The sequence below is a fragment of the Sinocyclocheilus rhinocerous genome, unplaced genomic scaffold, assembly GCF_001515625.1.
Source record: "Sinocyclocheilus rhinocerous isolate Xijiao unplaced genomic scaffold, SAMN03320098_v1.1 scaffold4467, whole genome shotgun sequence".
NCBI classification, from domain to species: Eukaryota; Metazoa; Chordata; class Actinopteri; order Cypriniformes; family Cyprinidae; genus Sinocyclocheilus; species Sinocyclocheilus rhinocerous.
The window spans coordinates 118,817-139,189 of record NW_015656161.1 but is presented as its reverse complement, the minus strand read 5'-3'; the positions used below and the strand labels follow the sequence as shown (position 1 = coordinate 139,189).

The following is a 20,373-nucleotide window of genomic DNA, read 5'->3' as shown; positions in this document are numbered from 1 at the left end:
TCTCTCTCTCTCTCTCTCTCATAAATGAACACTTGATAAATTACACTTTTCTGAGAATAAAATGGTGGAGATCGCTAAACTGCAAGCTAACCGGTGTTTTCAGAAAGCAAGCGTGTTTATCTTCAGTGGAGAGAGCGCGCGTGCACATGGTTGCCAGGTTGACAAAAACAAGTAACGCACTTAGCAGATATTTCCGTATTGCGCAAGTGGGAAGCTCTGTTTCGGGGATTACGTCTCTGTATATCAGGCAACCCCGGTTGTGTTCCTCTGTCTGCGGCCAGATTAAACCTTGTTGTAGCCTATATATTATGCTCTATTCATAATTTTTTAGAAACCTTGCCCTTTTCTACTCTGTTTTAAATGCTGCTCTTGTATTTAAATTAAGCGTGGTCCACTGCAGCACACGTGCCGCGATATCAATACAGGGACAGCTGTATCGATACTCGTATCGTCAAATCTCTGTGATGATACATCGTCGTATAGATGTATCGAACACAGCACTAGTATTTTTATTGTGTTTTTGACATTAATTAGTTTTTTTAATGCCTGTAGTTTTTATTAATTAATTGTTTATTATTTATTTTTTAATATTTCTGGTAATATTTGTTATTTCAAGTAACAAAAATGTTTTTATGGTTTTAGTTTTAGATAGCCTTGTTAATTACAATTTAATTATATTTTAAATACACAATATTTTCAAGCTCTATTGATACTTTCCATTTTATCCAATCCATTTTATTTGAATATTATTTTGGAGTTTTTTTCTGTGTAGAAATTTAATATGGACTTTGTGAGAAGAGTTAGAAAGTAGAATAAATTAACTGCAAGTTAATTTATAATTACATTATTTAGTTGGCACCATTTGTTCTAACTGGGACACAGACTTTAGTAGTTGTAATCTCTGTGTAAAGTAATGAGTGTGATGTCTCGCTTAATTGTTTCAGTAAGCATTTACATTTGTAAACAAGTAGTGCTGAAAAGCCTTTTTTTGCCTTGCACTAATAAAATATTAATAAATGTGATTTTCAATTCAGTGTATATACAAGAGTAGAAAATGTATTGCATAAACATTAAATACATGCTGCATAGTCTATTTAAATATGCACATAATAAGTATTCAGGAACTGCATGTAAATTGTATGTAGCTGGTATTTTAGGTCCAGAGGTTCACTGTGATCTGGTCCTTCAGTCTCAACAGTCAGTAACCTCAGGTTTGAGGAAGTGTTATCTGATAAAGAGCTGTTATCGACTGAAGCAGAAACTCACGCTAACCTCATGAGTCCTGTTAGCATGTTCAGGAAAGCTGTGGATTTATGACGTGACGTTTGAGTGGATCTCAGTGGAGCGGTTGAGATCAGTGGCGTTAATTGGGATGAAGATGGATTCTGATTGTTATTTTGAAGACGGCATTGATTGTTTTGATCTTAAACCTGTCAGATGAAGCACTTTTAACGTGTTTGATGGGTCTGCTACTTTAACGAGAACCTTCAGGCTAGTGTTTTCCCTGGCCTTCCTCTGTTTTCTTTCTTCTCTTTCAAATTCTCACTTTGTTGAGAAAACATGTCAAGGTCATATTTCACCATAAAATCAAAATATTAAGTTTAGTAGCATTAAAGGGGTGGTTCACTGGTTTTTTTCTAGGCTTGATTGTGTTTATGGGGTGCGGCCTAACATGTGCTACCAGCCGTTTTTGTAGGCATTAAACCAGCAGAATTTTAAAAGACGATATCTCCGTTTGCATTGAACTTTCAGCTTTGTAACTTTGCAGATATTGTTTATGCTCAAACAGCAACATTACACACTAACTAACGTTAAAAAAGTGAAATCGCAATCAACCACCCCTTTAAGAATCTTTGTCTTTATTTATTACAATTAAACACATTTTCCATTTTCACGTTTTTGGACAATATTCTAATAATTATTGATAATATCAATTATTATTGAATTATTATTATTATTAATGTAATATTTAAATAATTATGATAAAATAATACTTTTTATTTTATTTTATATTATTATTATTATTATTTATTTTTGCATTAAGATGTTTTGGGGGGATTTTTTTTTTTTTTGCATTACAGTAATGAGAATTAAGTGGGCTGAATTTGCTTAATTGTCACATCTCTAAAATACTTAATACTTAAAAGACTTAAGCAGCATATAAGTAATACAATATATATGTATATTAAAAAAAAATTCCCCTTTGATTTTGCAGTATGATATGTCCTTGACATGTTCGATCATGAGATTGGGTCATGTTGAGGAGTAAATCTGAAGTCTGTTCGGTCTGTGTGTGTCTTTGGCTTTTTCCACAGGTGTTCTGTGTGCAAAACAACAGAACTACAAAAATTCTGTCCAAAACACGGTCAGTCACACACACAGCTGATCTGATAGACCTGCTAATCTGTCAACAGCATGATGATCTCAAACCACACTCACTTGCATATATTAGCAGCAGCATTGTGTGTGTGTGTGTGTGTGTGTGTGTGTGTTAAAAGCCCAGGTGCACTGAAGGACCCCGTTCGAAGAGACAGACGGGGTATTTTTAGCTCCGAGTGGCTTTAAGAGTCGACAAAGTGCAGCCGCGTCCCATTAGCACAGCGAGAACGCCACCTGCTCCAGATAGACAGACAGAAAAGAGACGGGAAAATCGACAGACACCAAATGAAGCACTTCAACTGGCCGTGAACAGACAGAGCGTAACAGACACACAGATTAAGCTAGACAGAACGTACCCGACAGTGTGTGTGTATCAGACAGATCAAAACCCAGACCAGACGGACAGATAGTTCTGTATGTGTGCCAGCGGCCATTTAATGTGCTCTGACTCTCTCAGTAGGTCACAGTGACATGGCATTTCGTACAAACACACTCTGAGCGCCGCTGTCTGCCCTTCCTGCTGCCGCCGCACGGATCTCGGCCCCAAAATAAATACAGATCAATCTAGAATCTCAGACCCAACGAGTCCTCAGCAGCTTTACAAAATAATCGCCGCGGGACGTTTGACGTGGACTCTCTGGTTTGTGCTTGTGGGCTGCTTGTTTGCTTCAGAGGAAACGGTTGATAATAAGAGCAGAGCGGAATGAAAATATTTATGTTCCGATTTGTTTTCCTGTTTGCGTGGTGTTTGCTAAGTCAAGCAGCGCTGTTACTGTTGAGTATACTTTAAACTTTACAGACACACAGATTAAGCTAGACAGAACGTACCAGACAGTGTGTGTGTATCAGACAGATCAAAACCCAGACCAGACGGACAGATAGTTCTGTATGTGTGCCAGCGGCCATTTAATGTGCTCTGACTCTCTCAGTAGGTCACAGTGACATGGCATTTCGTACAAACACACTCTGAGCGCCGCTGTCTGCCCTTCCTGCTGCCGCCGCACGGATCTCGGCCCCAAAATAAATACAGATCAATCTAGAATCTCAGACCCAACGAGTCCTCAGCAGCTTTACAAAATAATCGCCGCGGGACGTTTGACGTGGACTCTCTGGTTTGTGCTTGTGGGCTGCTTGTTTGCTTCAGAGGAAACGGTTGATAATAAGAGCAGAGCGGAATGAAAATATTTATGTTCCGATTTGTTTTCCTGTTTGCGTGGTGTTTGCTAAGTCAAGCAGCGCTGTTACTGTTGAGTATACTTTAAACTTTAGTGTTTGCGCAGGAATGATTCTTCAAATCCTGTGTGTTTTTGTGGATGTGTGTTGTTGTCCTTTACTAAGTGATCAGATGCACAATTTTCAGCATAAAAAGGGTGAAGAAAACTTGGCAACCCCCTGGCAACAACCTAGCAATATATGTGTGTGTGTGTGTATATATATATATATATATATACACACACACACACCCTACTGTAAGTGTTTTTTTTACTTATATGTTTATAATTGATATTTAATGTTTCACATACTATGTTTTATATATATAAAATGAAATGTAATTTTGTATTTTTACTTGTATTTGATTTATATTTATGTATTTTATATATTTATATAAGTATACATTCTTCACAACATCTAAAAATCTATTCTATTCTATTCTAATCTATTAAATTGAACATCTACTATTTGAAGTGTTTATTGTTGCATGCTATTTTACATACTGTTTTTTGTGCTACTTGTAAGTACACAGTATGCAGTAGGCAGTATCCTTACAATATACCTTAATGTATTTGACAGTCCAATAATATAATGGGTTTGGAATTACTTTACCATTTATACATTTTGAACATTTCCATAGTTTTAATACTGGATTTCTAGTAAAAGTAGTATGGTAGTATGCGATTCCAAATACACTCAAGGATTATGAGAGTGGATGGTAGAGAAATAAGTGTGTGTGTGTGTGTGTGTATGTGTTACATGACAGCTTCATACGGTTAGAGCTCAAAGCATGTGCCGTCCCTTAGTGATTGATGAGGTCATCAGTATGAGACACATTAATCCTTCCCATCATGCCTGCTGCTTTCCATCACCCCACATGTGCAGCACTTCCATTGTCTTTCACTCTCTCTCTCTCTCACACACACACACACGTGCGCTCAGTCAGACGAGAAGGATTTGAAGGTCACCATAGTGAGGGAACTCATTACCCATGATTCATGTTTAACTCTGCCTTTAACATACAAGGCCTCTGATTGGCTCATCTCAGCCTGGCTATTATCACACACACTTACTAGGTGGAATCCAGGTCAGAAAGGTGTTAATGTGGGTATATGTATGCATGTGAGTATGATTTGTGACTTTTAATATGACGACCTAGTAAGCTGCCTACCTAGACAGCATCTGACAATCCCAGAATGCACTGCGACACACTCAGTGGGAAAGTGGTGGTTGTATTTCCTTAAATATAGGTAAATACGGGAACTGTCCTGGTCCTGGTTTTAATGCAAGTAGAAAACATTTTTTTAATGAAGTACGCTCACTCGGGCTTGTTTAGTAGGATTTTACCAGAAAAGATTTTAGAATTTTTATCATATGTTAATAAAAAAAAAAATCTTGTATTATTTTAACTGCTGTATTTTTGTTTGCTTCATCTCAGCCTGGCTATTATCACACACACTTACTAGGTGGAATCCAGGTCAGAAAGGTGTTAATGTGGGTATATGTATGCATGTGAGTATGATTTGTGACTTTTAATATGACGACCTAGTAAGCTGCCTACCTAGACAGCATCTGACAATCCCAGAATGCACTGCGACACACTCAGTGGGAAAGTGGTGGTTGTATTTCCTTAAATATAGGTAAATACGGGAACTGTCCTGGTCCTGGTTTTAATGCAAGTAGAAAACATTTTTTTAATGAAGTACGCTCACTCAGGGGCTTGTTTAGTAGGATTTTACCAGAAAAGATTTTAGAATTTTTATCATATGTTAATTTAAAAAAAAATCTTGTATTATTTTAACTGCTGTATTTTTGTTTGCTTGGTTTTTATTTTGTGTTTATTTAACTCTTGTATTATTTTAACTCAGTTTTTGCCATGAAGATAGCCTTACATGCTGACATGGCAATAAAAATGAATTACTACTACTACTACTATGGTATTTATTTACAATTTAATATAGTATTTATTATTATTTTAAATTAGCTTTTGTTTTTAAATGTTCCGTTTTTCATTTCATTTTAATTTTTAGTCATTTTATTGTGCTTTTATTTGCAGAAATGCTTCTGTAATTCATGCTGTCCTAGTCTTTTGTCTAAAATGTGACCCATTTTTCTGTGAAGTTGAATTTGAAAAACTTCCTAGAGAAACTCAAGTCTGGAGGTTTTTCTGATCCAGCCCTCATGCCCAGACCTGAGAGAAAACTCTGACCCAAATTACATACTGTACAGACCTAAGCTTTATTAAAAGAGCTCTGAAACCAGAGCACACATACAAAAGCTTGTGAACGGCCTTGTGTGACTCTTATAGCCGTCATGGATCCTAATCAGTGACAAGCAGCGACTCGACTCCAATATTAGTTTCAGTCAGGGTTATTATCATTAACTAAAACTATTCAAAAGCTGAAATAAAATATAAAAAAACAAAAGCCTTGGCAACTGGCTGTAATAAGTTTGTTGAAGCACTAAAATTACTAACTGGAAATATATAAAAACTAAAACTGAAGATAAACGATGCACCTGTATATATATATATATATATATGTGTATAGTTTTTAATTAAACAATTTTTTTAATAGTATTTAATTTTTAAAACTTCTCTTGTTTTGTCTGTCATTTTTCTCTAATCTCAGCACAATGCATTGTGGGATTGCCTTCAGGAAGGATGCATGTCATTCTGCCTTTGAATTTTTGCCAAAACAAGATATCTTAACATATTTCTGAACAGTCTTAGCCAGTGCAGCATCGCCCGCGGTGCCTTTGAATGCAGTTTCTCTGCTGTGACTCTTGATCTCGTAGCCAGATGTGCGGATTACGATCTTATACGTCTGAAAATCTGCGAGGCACAATAAAGTCAGCAGTGCTGCGTCAGCGTGGTTCATCACTGTGACATGCTGTTGTGATTTCTTGCTGATGCTGTGACAGACGAGACGAATACACTCAAGAAATGATTTCAAGAAAGGCTTTGTGGTTCTAACTCTCTCTCTCTCTGTCTTTCTCTCTCAGTTTGTTTGCTCTGCTGTCAAAGAAGCACAATAAAGTTCTGGAGCAGGCGACCCAGTCCTTGCGTGGGCCTCTGGGAGCAGACGACACGGCCGTTCTGCCCGACTATGTGAGTTAATCCTTCAATCAATTCACTGTGAATCAGTGTGAGTCAATTCACTGATTCACAAAAAGTCTTCAGTTCAGTTTTTCAAAGTCCTAAATAGTATAACAAAAGTCTTAATTTAAATTTCTGTAATTACGTCTTAAATTTGGAGCTGGAAAAAAGCAGGTATTGCGATACAACTTAATATGATTATTAAATGTCAAATTTCTATGATTTATTGAAAAGAAATATGAAAATGAACCACCATTGCACATCCTACAGGCTCATGGTTTCACAAACAGTTGGCGATCAATGTATACTGCGCATTTATGCCAAAAGAAATTGCTTATGATTTACTGTTGATCAATTATGATCAAGTTTACTTTACAGTGTTAATATTGAAATCTGTTTTAGATGGTTGTAAGAGTGCATAGTTTCTCTCTCATCTGTTTGAATAAATTAAAGATTTTTCAAAATAAGAGGAGCATTTTGCCTTGTTTAAAAGTCCCGCATTATGCAGATCATATTATTTTCTGGTTATTATTGATATATCAGTTACATAATAAACTATATTTTGTCATTTATTTAGTGTTTAAACTATAAATAATTCCATAATTATTAAAAAATACAATTTGAAGCAGAAGTATTTAAAAACCTAGTGTACTTTTTATTTGTCTTCAAATAAATAAAATGCATTGGCTTGTGAATGTAAAAATGTGTAAATGTAAAATATGATTATGTATATTTTTAAATAATATTAGTAATGAGTAATAATATTAATTCAATTATTGGTATTATTATTTTTATTAATTATTAACTCTATTCTATTTCTATTCTACCTACCTTTTTTTCTTTTGAATTATTATTATTAAAACAATAAAAAAAAATAAAAAAAAATAGCTCTATATATGCTGTTTTCCTTCAATTTTTTTATTTCCCTCTTTTTTTTATTCTTAAAAATGTATTAAAAAAAATTGCTACGTGTACTGCGTTAGGCTAACCAAGACTTGTCACAGCACTTGCATATTATTGCTCTTTTGTTGGTTTGGTTGCTTCTATTGTCCTCATTTGTAAGTTGCTTTGGATAAAAGCATTTGCTAAATGACTAAATGTAAATGTACATTTTTAATGAATGAATGAATGAATGAAGAATTTGTATAGTGCTTTACTATGTACTGCTGAACACCTAAAGCTTCTAATAATTAGGGATGCACCGATACCACTTTTTCCAGTACTTGCCCGATATCGATACTTTTATTTTTGATACTTGCCGATACCGATATTTTTATTGCCTTTGTAAATTTTTTAAATATTGGGTTCAGAAACCAAAAGAGTATGCATAATGTTAGTTGGTTAACTTCATTTATCAACTAGAGACAGTCAAACCAAAATTTATTCAGACACCACATTTCTCACATTATCACAGTTTATTCGCTATGGTTTAGAAAATGGTAATAAAATATGACAAGAACTCAAAGAGTTAAACTGTGTCAGAACAAATTCAGCTTGATAATGTCAGATAACTTTGATAGAAAGGTATGTAATGGATTACAATCAACCAAAAATTATTCAGACAGCTGTTAGTATGACAGTATTTACACAACAATCAATACTTTGTCGGGCAACCCTTAGCCTTAATGACAGCCTGTAGTCTCCTGGGCATGCTGTCACCCAGGTTCATGAAAACCTGAACTTCAGTTTTTTTCCCAGACTCGGTCTGAATAATTTTTGGACCCAAATTTGTATCAGTTTTATTGGTAGTCCACTGTATGAAGAATTTTTGGGTATGATTTGTCACAGTTTACTTTATTTTGCTATCCTCACTTACATAAATGAACTATAGTGTCCTGCACCCACTAGTAAAAAAATATCAAAAATTATATCTGGTCTCTGAATCATTTTTGGTTTCACTGTATATCCTTCGGTTATTTTCACACTTAATTATGTATTATATTATATTAAAATAAATTATATTATTATAATATAAAATTATATTAAAATGTATTTTACAAGTTTTTGTTACTTTCACTGTTCATTTTTTTGCTCTATGGTACATCATCTTTCATTTAATAGCATTAGAGCTGCTCCATTGCAGCGGCTTAGTACTGTAATCACGCGCTTTGCTGTAATAATGCAGGGAACCACTCGTTATAAATCTCCTAACTGTGATATTTTCAGAAATAGAAGTCGCGTTTTTTCATCTGAAACGTGCTGCGATTTATATTCCAAAGCCACTCATATAATGCAGAAACACTCATGAAGCAAGCAAAACACGCACAACGCGCACACGTATTTGTACTGGCGCAGAATGAGAGGGAGAAGTAGTACAGCCTAGCGCATTTCACAAAGGCTGCCAGATTCACTTTTGCCAGAAAGTCGTGAATGCCTACGGTTGAAAATAAATGATGTTTATAGTGAATGCCTCTATAAATGGTCTTATTTTTACGATTTAGTTTTAATCCAAATGATGCGTGTGCTAAGTGAGTGAACATCAAAGATCACACAACTCGCGCTCTCTCTCTCTCTCCCTACCGTTAAGTAACTTGTGCATTGTTTTACTTACTTGTTTTTGACATATCCGACCGAACTACAAACTTTCCAGTGATGTCTGTGAGAAAGGTATATTCACTCGACAAGCTCGCGCATCTGTGCTGCCGCGCACTCAATCCACTCAGCCGCTTTGTTAATCAGCTCGCGCACATCAGCTATACAGGCGTTAATACTAAATGCTTAACATTATATTCATTGTATACATATACTTCGTAGATATCCTTAATCTCTAATAACTCCATTCTGCAGTCTGTTGTTCTGTTGTCGGTGTTTCTTTGTCTGAATATGGCACTTATCACATGCTGTGTGGTATCGGCGTTTGGTATCGGGGCATTTTAACGAGTACGAGTACGTGTACAGGAGCTCAGTATCGTGCATCCCTACTAATAATTGTGCCACCACAAGCATTCAGAAGTTATTGAGTAAAAGTAGTAGTTAATAAGTAGAATTATTTTAAATGAGTAGGATTGAATGTTTAATTTGAAAAAGATATATAAAAATGAAAATATTTCTGTATATATTCCTTTATTAAATGTTTCAAATTGGGAGACAGGTAAGCATCAAGCCCTGCCGATACATGCTAGCTTGACCTCGGCTTGTGATTGGATCATCGGATGTTAATTCCAGGTGTAAACAGCAAATTTGACACGATCTTAGAGTTTTGTTAGTGCTACATCTGCATAAAGACATGCCCAAATGTGTGCGTGTCTCCAGACAGCAGACAGTCCTTCTAGACATAAAGACACATAGTAGACATAAAGGAAGGGCAGGGCTTGGAGGAAAGGTGGAGGGGCTGTTTGTGCAGGTCATTTAGGTCAGTGGGTTTGACCCTAGAGGGCAGCAGCCAACCTGCTCTGATGCTCCCTAGAGAGGGGGTGGGGTGTGTGGGACAATAGGGATGTAAATGACGTGTGTGAGATGATGGGGAGTGTGTGTGTGTGTGTGTGTGTTTGCTCCACAAACAGCCTGAGGCCGGAGCCTTGCAGATGTCTGCTGTGTGTCTGGGTGGGTCAGACTGCTGTCTGCTGTCCTGATTAAGCCCTGCACCCCTGCTTTGTGTCTCTCCTTCCATTCACATCTACTCCTCTTCGTCTGTCCATCTGTCTCTCAGTCTGTCTGAATATCTTCACTCCCTCTTCCAGCAGTTTCCACCGCACTTCCACTCAATGCTGACGCTGCATAACCTACCCACTAAAAACAAGCAGTGCATTGCGGTCCTCATTTACAAGTCTTATTCCTGGTTTTTGAGAGCATATAACACACAGAGTCATTTGATTCAGCATCTTTATGCTACCTTGAATCATTCAGAAGTTCTTAAAATATAATTCGATGTAATAAAATATCAAATACATAAGTATGAAAAAATGTTTTTAAAAATGTTTTTTCTTGTTATTATTATTATTATTTTTTGTTTTTCATTAATATAATAATAATAATGCTTCTAGATCTCTATTGAAGCTTTACAAGTTATTTAAAAGAGTAAAATTCATACTAATCAATTAAACTATTCATTTGTTTATTGTTAATATGGCATCACAAGCTCTGAATCATCCATAAGTTAATGAGTAAAATTAGTAGTTATTTAAATTATAAATAATAATAAATAATGACAAATATAGTAATCATGATAAGTAAATAATAATAATAATAATAACAGCAACAACAATAATAATGCCATGAAGACCTGTAATGAAGCTTTAGAAGTTATTTAAACAAATAGAGTTCATACTAATAAATTACTTTTTATATTTAAAAATATAAAAATATGTTATTTATAGTATTTAAATTATATATATAATCAAGTGTGTGTGTGTGTGTGTGTGTGTGTGTGTGTGTGTGTGTATTTGAGTAAGAGTAGTAGTTATTTAAATGATTAGTAATCTATATTTTATAAATAAATCCAATTATTATTTTTTTTTTTTAATTTTATTTTAGATGGACAGACAAAATAAAGTGATTAAATAGCTGTGCAGTGTGACTATTAGAATCAGACAATTAGAGCATTGGTCCATTAAATGCACATGCCATTGGGTGTTTTCAAGTGTCATTATGCACTTATGGAAGCAATTTTGTTTTGTGCTGTGTGTTTTTTTTGGCCCTTTGAGTTGTTGTTGTGTAAAGCGGACTTTGTGAGGACATTATCCCAGCAGCAGCTTTAAGAAGCCCTTGCATTGCCAGTTTTCCCAGAACCGCCTTTTCTTCAGTCTTGGCATGATTGGGCTCCGGCTCTGGGGGACTCTGTTTCTCAGACTTTTATGGGAAGGATGTCCTAAACTGCAGTTATCAAGCACCAGTTTAGACTACATTTGATTTTGTAAGCCTTTCCTCTGTCATATCTTATAAGACAAACAACATTCGCGCACACACTGTTTTCGTCTGCTGTCACTGTTATCGCCATGGGATTTCCTTCATTCTATGGGAACCGATGCAGATGTGTGTCTGTACATACAGAGCTTTTATAACATCTGATGAAACGGATATCGCCAGCTCTGGATGAGCTGTGCTCAGAAACATAAAGCAGTCGATATGCACACATCAGCTCTAGATTAATTCACTATTGGTAACTTGAAGCCGTTTTGTGCTTGAAAAACTAAATTTTTTGGTGTTCTTACTTTGAAAAATAAATAAATAAATTCCTGAAATCTTCTACAAGCCTGAGAAATTTCTGTCAAGACTTCTGGGCCATAATCACTGGATATTAAACATATATTCAGATATTTATTAATATCTGCCGCATGTGGTAAATCTAAATGAGTTATAAGCTGTGATTGTAATGAACACATAAACCCATGTGACATAATTTCTGTGCACCACATGTTTAATGATGTGTGTTAGATGTGTTTGCACATAAATGTGTAAATGTGTGTGCGTTTAATGGCTCTCAGTGTTAATTAGAATTAACTTAAATGATTTTAGCAAATGGCTGCAATATAACAAAGAGTGAAAAATTTAAGGGGGTCTGAATACTTTCCGTACCCACTGTATGTGGTGTCTCGTCACGTTCCTCTGGGTCTCATTGATGCCCTGCGGTTTCCATCAGTGCTGGGATGTTTCACACTTCTGTACCAGTGTTATTATAGTATCATTAAGATACTATTACAGTTTTTATTAATATTTTGAATTAGTAAATAATATTTAGAATTTTTATTTTATTTTATTTTTTCAAGTTAACCTAAGTGAAAATGGGAAACGTTGCCCTGGCAGTTAGCTGAAATAAAGTTTTATTTAAAATAAAAATAATAATTTTATTTACAGTTCATGTTTATTTTATTTCAAGGAACAATTTTTTTAATGATTTTAGTTTCAGTTTTAGACACTTTCTCTGTCTCTCTGTAGCTTTCACTTGTATCATTCTGTATCATTGTTATTTTAGTGTCATTGAGATACTATTATTGTTTTCATTAATGTTATTTTATTAATAATCTTTAATATGTATTCATATTAATATGAATTAGTTTGTATTTTTATGTTATATATATATATTTTTATATCTTGAATTAGTTTTTATTTTATGTTTTCATATTAATTTTAAAGTTTTAGTCATTTTGTTGTTGTTTGTTTAAAATTACATTAATTTAAATAAATTTTTTTTTTATAGTTTTAGTTTTGCTTTTACTTCTAATAATAGTGATCTGTACAAAGAGAGTCAGTCTGCTGGCGCTGCTCTCTGTGCCGTGATTATGGGATGTCTCCGTGACTTAATACAGGTCAGAAAACGACCCATTTACCATCTCCCTAAAGACACACAGTCTTTCTGCTCATCGCTTCCTCTGCCCTTCTTTTCCTCTCCATCTGTCTCCTCACGATTGTGTGATGCCCGTCTCATCTCTCGTTTAAAGGCTCTTTTGATAGCCACGGCAGCAGCTGGAGTGTTTAAAGACGGGCGACGCTGAGGCGGTTTTCTTGAACGCAGAACGGTTCTCGTCCTCCAAAATGCAATATGTAATCCAGCTGATCATAATGCGTCAACCCGGGTAGTGTAAATCAGAAGAGCCGTGTTCAAATCTCAGCGAAGCACCAAAAGATTCGCTTTGTTTCTGATTCACCTTGAAGATGAATCTCCATTTGTTCTGTGATTTACCTGAGTGTTGCCATGCCGACCGTTCATGTTTCTCTCGGCTGATTTTCTTGCCCTGACCTTTGCCCCCTGACCTCTGTTTGAGAGTGTAAGGGCCTGTAACCATGGAGATGTGAGTTTGCCTCTTTCTGGCATAGACAGTATTGACATCACAGTCATTAGCTGATCATTAGACCACACACGCTCATGCACGTATGCACACAGACATCTCTCTTACTGGATGACTAATGACTGTCTGGAACTGGATGCATGTGCACTTCCTGTTCCTTTCTGTCTGTTTCTCAATGCACGCACACTTGATTTCAATTTCAAAACCATCTTTCCCTGCAGTGCTGCTTTAGCATCATTTCATTTTGATTTAAATAAATGTTTTAGTAATGTTGTGTGTTTTTGTCATTTTATAAGTTTTTGTTTCTTTTTAATATGCCTATATAGCTTTTATAAATTTTTATTTCAGTTGAATGGAGTGGAAATGAGAAATGTTGCCTTGGCAATCAGCTGAAATAAAATAAGAATTTTTATTTTATTTTATTTAACCTTTATTTTATTTCAACTAATAATTTTTTTTATGGTTTTAGTTAACAATAATATCCCAGTTTCTCCGACTCTATATTGGCTTGATTGGACTGATTCAAATAAACAAAGGCATCAAATTGTGATATAATACAGCAGAAGTAACTGGATAACTGTTTAGCACAATTTTTGTATTCATTACCATTCAAAAGTTTGGGTTCAGTAAGATTTTTAGTGTCTCTTCTGCTCACCGAGGCTGCATTGAATTGATCAAAAATGCAGATAAAATTGTGAAATATTATTACAATTTAAAATAAATGTTTTCTATGTGAATATATAGTCAAATGTAATTTATTTCTGTGATGCGCAGCTGAATTTTCAGCATCATTACTCCAGTCTTCAGTGTCACATGATTCTACAGAAATCATTCTAATATGCTGATTTGCAGCTCAAGAAACTTTTATGATTATCATTAACGCTGGTAACAGTTGTGCTGCCCAATATTTTGTGGAAACTGTGATTGAGTATTATTTAATGAATAGAAAGTTCAAAAGAACAGCATTTATTTGAAATAGAATTCTTTTGAAACATTTAAATGTCCTTATTGTCACTTTTGATCAATTTACTGCTCCCTTGCTGAATATAAATATTAATTTCTTTACAAAAAAGCAGTTGACCCCAAACTTTTGAACAGTATAGTTCTGTAGTATAGTCTGTACAGATAGATAAAAAATCAGACTGATATTAGCCAACGCTGATATATGTAACCTTGCTGATGACGCACAGCATGTCTGTGTGTAGATGATTAGACTAGATAATTAGAAGAGCCTTAAATTAGTTACTGCAGCTCTTTGAGTCTGAAGAAGGTGTGTGTGTGTGTGTGTTTGTGTGTGGGTGTGTGTGTTTTATGTGTAGGATTTGTTAAAAATCTGTCTGCCTTTCCACACAGTCAGGTTGTTCACACATTAACATCTGACCTGAATTCCCCTCTCTTTCTGTGTGTGTGTGTGTGTGTGTGTGTGTGTGTGTAATCTCATTAGTCTGTACTGTAGAGCAGATCCTCTCATCCCTAATTCACTCCTACGTTCTTCTCGTCTAATTATCACTCCCTGTTTCTGTCTAGACACCTCCAGCTTCTTTCTAGGTTGTAGTTTGATCTGGTTTCCCAGTGCTTCTTCACTGGCTTTGCTTCACGGCCCACATTTTACTCTGAACATCACGTAGCGACGTCATTTACCCGTTTGAACCCATTTGAACGGACCTGCGACCTGTTTGTTGAGAACCGAAGGTCTAGACGAGTATTTCCAGGTCTGGTCTGATTTCGTCCTGCGTGTTTGTTTCATAAGTATCTACTTAAGTTCGGTTAATAACGGTGGCGACGGTCTCCCACCCCGTTAATATTCCCGACTGCTGCGTCTGCAGATCTTTTCCGACGTGTAGGGGGTCGTCATGGGAACCGGGGCAGGAATTTTCTCCGTCTGTTGGTAGGGGAAGGTGTGAGGAACGCGACCCAGAGCGGGGGCTTTCGTCTGGGCTGATTTCATCAACGCAACAACAGCAAACTCAACATTCAGACCATTGAAATAAATCCGAATGAGATTATAATGTGAATTGTCTTTTGTTCTTTCCATTTTTGTATTTTAATCTATGTATTTTGTTTGGTGCAACTCATCCCTAGTTTTAAGGCCAGAAGTATTGTAAGCCCTCTGTGCTTGATACAGGTTTTTCAGGAAACCTGTTTGGAAACAGTCATTATTTTTGCAGTTCTGTTTGCTGCCACTGTAGGCGCCAGAGTTACACATTTCAGCTTTAATGCCACAGCATTGTTGTCTTATTTTTTTTCTGTTTTATTTCTTTTCTCTCCCTCTTTTATTTTTTCTTTAGTTTTTTTGTAGATCTTTTCTTTTAATTTTTCTTTCATTTATTTTTCTTTCTTGTTTTTTCCCCTTTTTTCTTTTATTTTTTTCGTTTTAATTCTTTCTTTCTTTCCGTCTTTTTCTTTCTTGACATTTATGTATTTTAATTTACTTTTCTATTTTATTTTCATCTATTTTATTTGTTTATTTTTCTTTTCTTTTCTTTTTCTTTACCTTTTATCTGTTTTCTTTTGTTTCTTTTCTTTTTCATTTCTTTTGCTTTTCTTTTTCCTTTTCTTTCTCTTTTCCTTTTTCTATTTTAATATTTTTTTTTCTTCTATTTTGTGTAATTTTAATCATATATATTTCATTCTTTTTCCTTTCTTCCATTTTTTTCTTTTCCTTTTATAATATTTTCTTTTTTCTTTTTATTCTTTTCTTTCATTTTTTCTTTTCTTCTCTGCTTTACTCTCTTTCTTTCTTTCTTTCTTTTTCAGATCTCAAAATGGCCTGAGATCTCTTGAAATGTCTGTCATTCTTGACATTTATATTTACTTTTGTTTGAACTTCAACTCATCCCTAATTTTAAGGCTAGAAGTATTGCAAGTGCTCTGTACTTGATGCAGGTTTTTCAGGGAACCTGTTTGAAAACAGTCATTATTTTTGCAGTTCTTCTTGCTGCCACTAGAGGCACCAAAATAACACACTTCTGCTTTAATGCAGCAACACTGGGGTCAAGGTTTCCATGGAGAGCTGATATAAGAGTATGTTTTCATTGTCTTGCATCATGCGTTGGGGTCAGATTTTGCCTTTAATCGTGACCTGAGATCAAGAATGGCGTTTTTTCTGTCTCCAGTGTTCAGGTATTAACAGATGGTAGCATATGGGGACACTGAAGGCAGTTTACTTGTGTGTGTGGGTGTGTGTGTGTTTCCAGAGGAATTAATCTGCGTGAGTCTCAGACAGAGCACTAACCGCAGTGAATCATGGAGCAGGTTTACAAGGCCACCATCTTGCCAAATCCTGGTGTCTTTCCAGTAAAGCCGTCGTTCTGCTGGCGTTTGCCCGTCGCTGGTGCTGCTGTGAGACTCATTCAGTCTGAAGTGTTTTACTCATGTACTGTATGTCTCTGACTCTGGAGCGGAAGTCTTTAACCTGTGGCGTCTTTTCTTGCTTCCACTGGAAGCACAATGTAAAATCTGATCTGGATGTTTGTCAGATCTCTTTTGCACCAGCATGAACCGGGTGCTGGTTCAGAGTTGGTTCGACTGCCGAGCCTTATAAGAACCCCATTGCCTTTCCACGGGCTTGTTTGTCAGTCATTGAAGCTAAATCCATAAAGTTCTGTGTTTTTGTACATTCCCAGGCTCTTTTTCAAGCTTTCCTGATCTGTCATTTCCTAAAATCACTTCAGTTAGCGTCCACTCAAAGAGCGTTTGATGTGTGTGTGTTTGTGTGTGTTGCTATGGAAACCAGTTTGCACATTCTGTTCCATTGACTTGCTTTTGTCCAGAGAGATTTGTAGCTCAGAAACTGACATCAGTGTTGAGAATAAGGAACGGGTGAATAACATGAAGAGGAAGCCGATGGCTGCAGGCAGAGAGTCTGTAGAGGAGGACAGTGGGAGAAAGGGAAATGAGAAGGTCAAAGGTCAGAGACTGAAGGCTCTTCAGAGACGTGACATGCTGCAGTACATGGAAGTCTTTGTCTCAAAAGAATAAAAAAACATGCTTTTCAATCATTTAGTTGTCAAATGCATTGCGTCACTGAAGAGAAGAATCTTTTGCTAACACTTAATGTATATAAAATAAGTTGTAAAGATTTTTTCTTCTTTATAAATAACAGCTGCCAGAGCTATAATACATAATACCAGTTTATGTTAAAATGTTTAAACAGTATAATGACATATTATGTTGTGCGTCTTAGAATTACACTCTTTGAAGCAGTGACTATAAATTACTTAGTATCTCTTTTCTTTCTCTTCTTTTCTTTTCTATTTTTTTATTTCTTTCTCTTTTTCTGGATCTCTTTTTCTTTTTCCCTTTTTTTTCTTGTTGTTTTTTATTTTAATTTGTTTTTACTTTATTATTAATTTATTTATTTGTTAATTTTTAATTTTTATTTATTTATTTGTATATACGTTCTTTCTCTTTGCTTTTCTTATGTTTTCTTTTTATTCTTTCCTTTTTTCTTTTTTTCCTTTTAAATTTTTTCATTTCGTTTTGTATTTTATATATAATTTTTATAGTTGATAATATATTTTTATTTTTATAAGATATAATGCTTTACAATCACAATTAGCCCTGTTTTAACCCCAGGTTAAGGCGAATATCTGTGTGTCTGTGATTTTTCTGGTTTGCATTGAACAAACTGCTGATGTAAAGACTAGTGGTCACACAGTGACTCCAGACTGTCTGTAAAGGCTGATAACATCACGCACACACACACACACACACTATGCATCCATACAGCCCTGGCATCAAACATGCTTAAATATGATGCTTGAAATGTATATGTTGTGGCTACAGAGAGATGAAGAGGCAGAAACACAGAGATGATGCAGTTGTCTTGCCCCTGTGTGTGTGTGTGTACTGGTTTATATATCCTGGTGGGGACTTAAACCTGACTACACACAGACTCATGGGGACTCGTGTCACGGTGGGGACCTAAATTGTGGTCCCCACAGGTACAAAAGCTTATAAATCATACAGAATTAAGTTTTTTGAAAATCTAAAAATGCAGAAAGTTTCCTGTGAGGGGTAGGTTTAGGGGTAGGGTTGGTGTAGGGCAATAGAATATACGGTCTGTACAGTAGAAAAACCATTACGCCTATGGAGAGTCCCCACAAGGATAGCTGACCAGACGTGTGTGTGTGTGTGTTTGTGTGAGACCTAGAAAAAGTATTACGGCCCAGACTGCAGCAGAGCACAGGGAAACGATAACCCATTTAACACACACACTGTACTCGGCCTTAATAAACAGCATGTTTGGCCATCAAAGGTGTATTTATGGTTTATGTTCAGCAACATTTATTAATGTTTTTGAAAGAAGTCTCTTCTGCTCACCAAGGCTGCATTTATTTGATCAAAAATACAGTAATATTGTGAAATAGTATTACAGTTTAAAATAGCTGTTTTCTATGTGAATATATAGTAACATGTAATTTATTGCTGTGATCAAAGCTGAATTTTCAGCATCATGACTCTGTGTTTCTCCCTCAGGCTCAGGATCTGAACGTCATCGAGGAGGTGATCAGAATGATGCTGGAGATTATAAACTCCTGTTTGAGTAACTCGCTCCATCACAACCCAAACCTGCTGTACGCGCTGCTCTACAAGCGGGAGCTCTTCGAGCAGTTCAGATCGCATCCGTCCTTCCAGGATATCATGCAGAACCTCGACACGGTGAGACGTGACTCTGTGTTCCTGCTCTCTTCCAAGCACTCTAGTGTCTACATATACAGCTGCCTACAGCATCCTAACTGAAACTGAACCTTACAAGTTACTGATTTGAAATATTCTCCATAGGCAGCAACTCTGTTAATGTTAATTCACATGAGCCACACAAATAATGAAGTATAAATATGCAAAGCATACAAGCTCACAGTTGATGCTAGTTAAGTGTAACATTGACGTGACATTTATAAAAGTATTAAATATATTATGTAATGTATTTGTACATTAAAATAATATATAAAATATTATATTTAAAATCTATATTTGTTTTAATCTATTAAAAAGTATTAAAAACAAATTTTATATATAAAATGCATAATGTAATTGTTTAAAATTATATATGAAAATACATTTTGTTACTATGGTAAAAATTTTAAATAATAATTTTATAAATAAATAATCAGCAAAATAAATATTTCTAAACCAACGTGTTTTGCAATATTTAATTTAAAAAAGAAAACACTTCACACAGTAGAAATAGATTAATATAGTGAGTTATTTTTACATTATATATTTATGTAATTTATTTATTTATAATTTTTATTATATGAACATAACAATTATAAATAAAATTATGCTTTATCTATTAAAAATTATTTATAAGAAATGTATATATGCAATCAGTATTTTAAGCAATTAAAAATAAATCTAAATTCTTAAATCTAAAAATGTATTCAAAATATATGTAATTGATAGTTTAAAATATAAAATTAAATTCATGTATAAACATTAATAAAAATTATCTATAAAAATGTATTTATGAATTATTTAAAAAAAAACTATATATAAAATAAATGTATAAATAAAATGGTGTTTTATTCTACTAAATATTATATATAAACACTAAAATCCTTGTTTTAATGAGCACAAAACACGTGGTACACAAATATTGAGTGAAATAGTTGATGTTTAAGGAGATGGAACTGTTTTGTATTCATACCTTTTAGCTATGAATAAAACATAATTGACACTCTGCATTGTGGGATTGTGTCATCTGCGAAGTGTACCTGCAATACTGCTTTTGAATTTGTTAAAAACAATGTATCTTTTAACAACAACAAACGGTTAAAAAAACCTACCATTGTACTACCATCTGTTACCATCACTGTACCACTGCATTGTGGGATGTCGTATCCCACACACTGTGCAAACATCATTATTTCAGTATTTACTGCATTCCTGTCATTGCACTGATGTTGTGGCATTGACTGTGTGTATATGTGTGTGTGTGTGTGTGTGTGTGTG

At 35.0% G+C, this 20,373-nt stretch overlaps 1 protein-coding gene across 1 annotated transcript in view; it reads left to right on the top strand.

Moving 5' to 3' along the window:
• LOC107719680 (dymeclin-like) overlaps nucleotides 1–20,373 on the top strand; it is a 72,405-nt gene that overhangs the window by 39,299 nt on the left and 12,733 nt on the right. Inside the window, exons 14-15 of the mRNA XM_016527160.1 lie at nucleotides 6,595–6,700; nucleotides 18,895–19,077. Of these exons, the coding sequence (XP_016382646.1) occupies nucleotides 6,595–6,700; nucleotides 18,895–19,077 (289 nt within the window). The remainder of the gene's footprint in view (nucleotides 1–6,594; nucleotides 6,701–18,894; nucleotides 19,078–20,373) is intronic.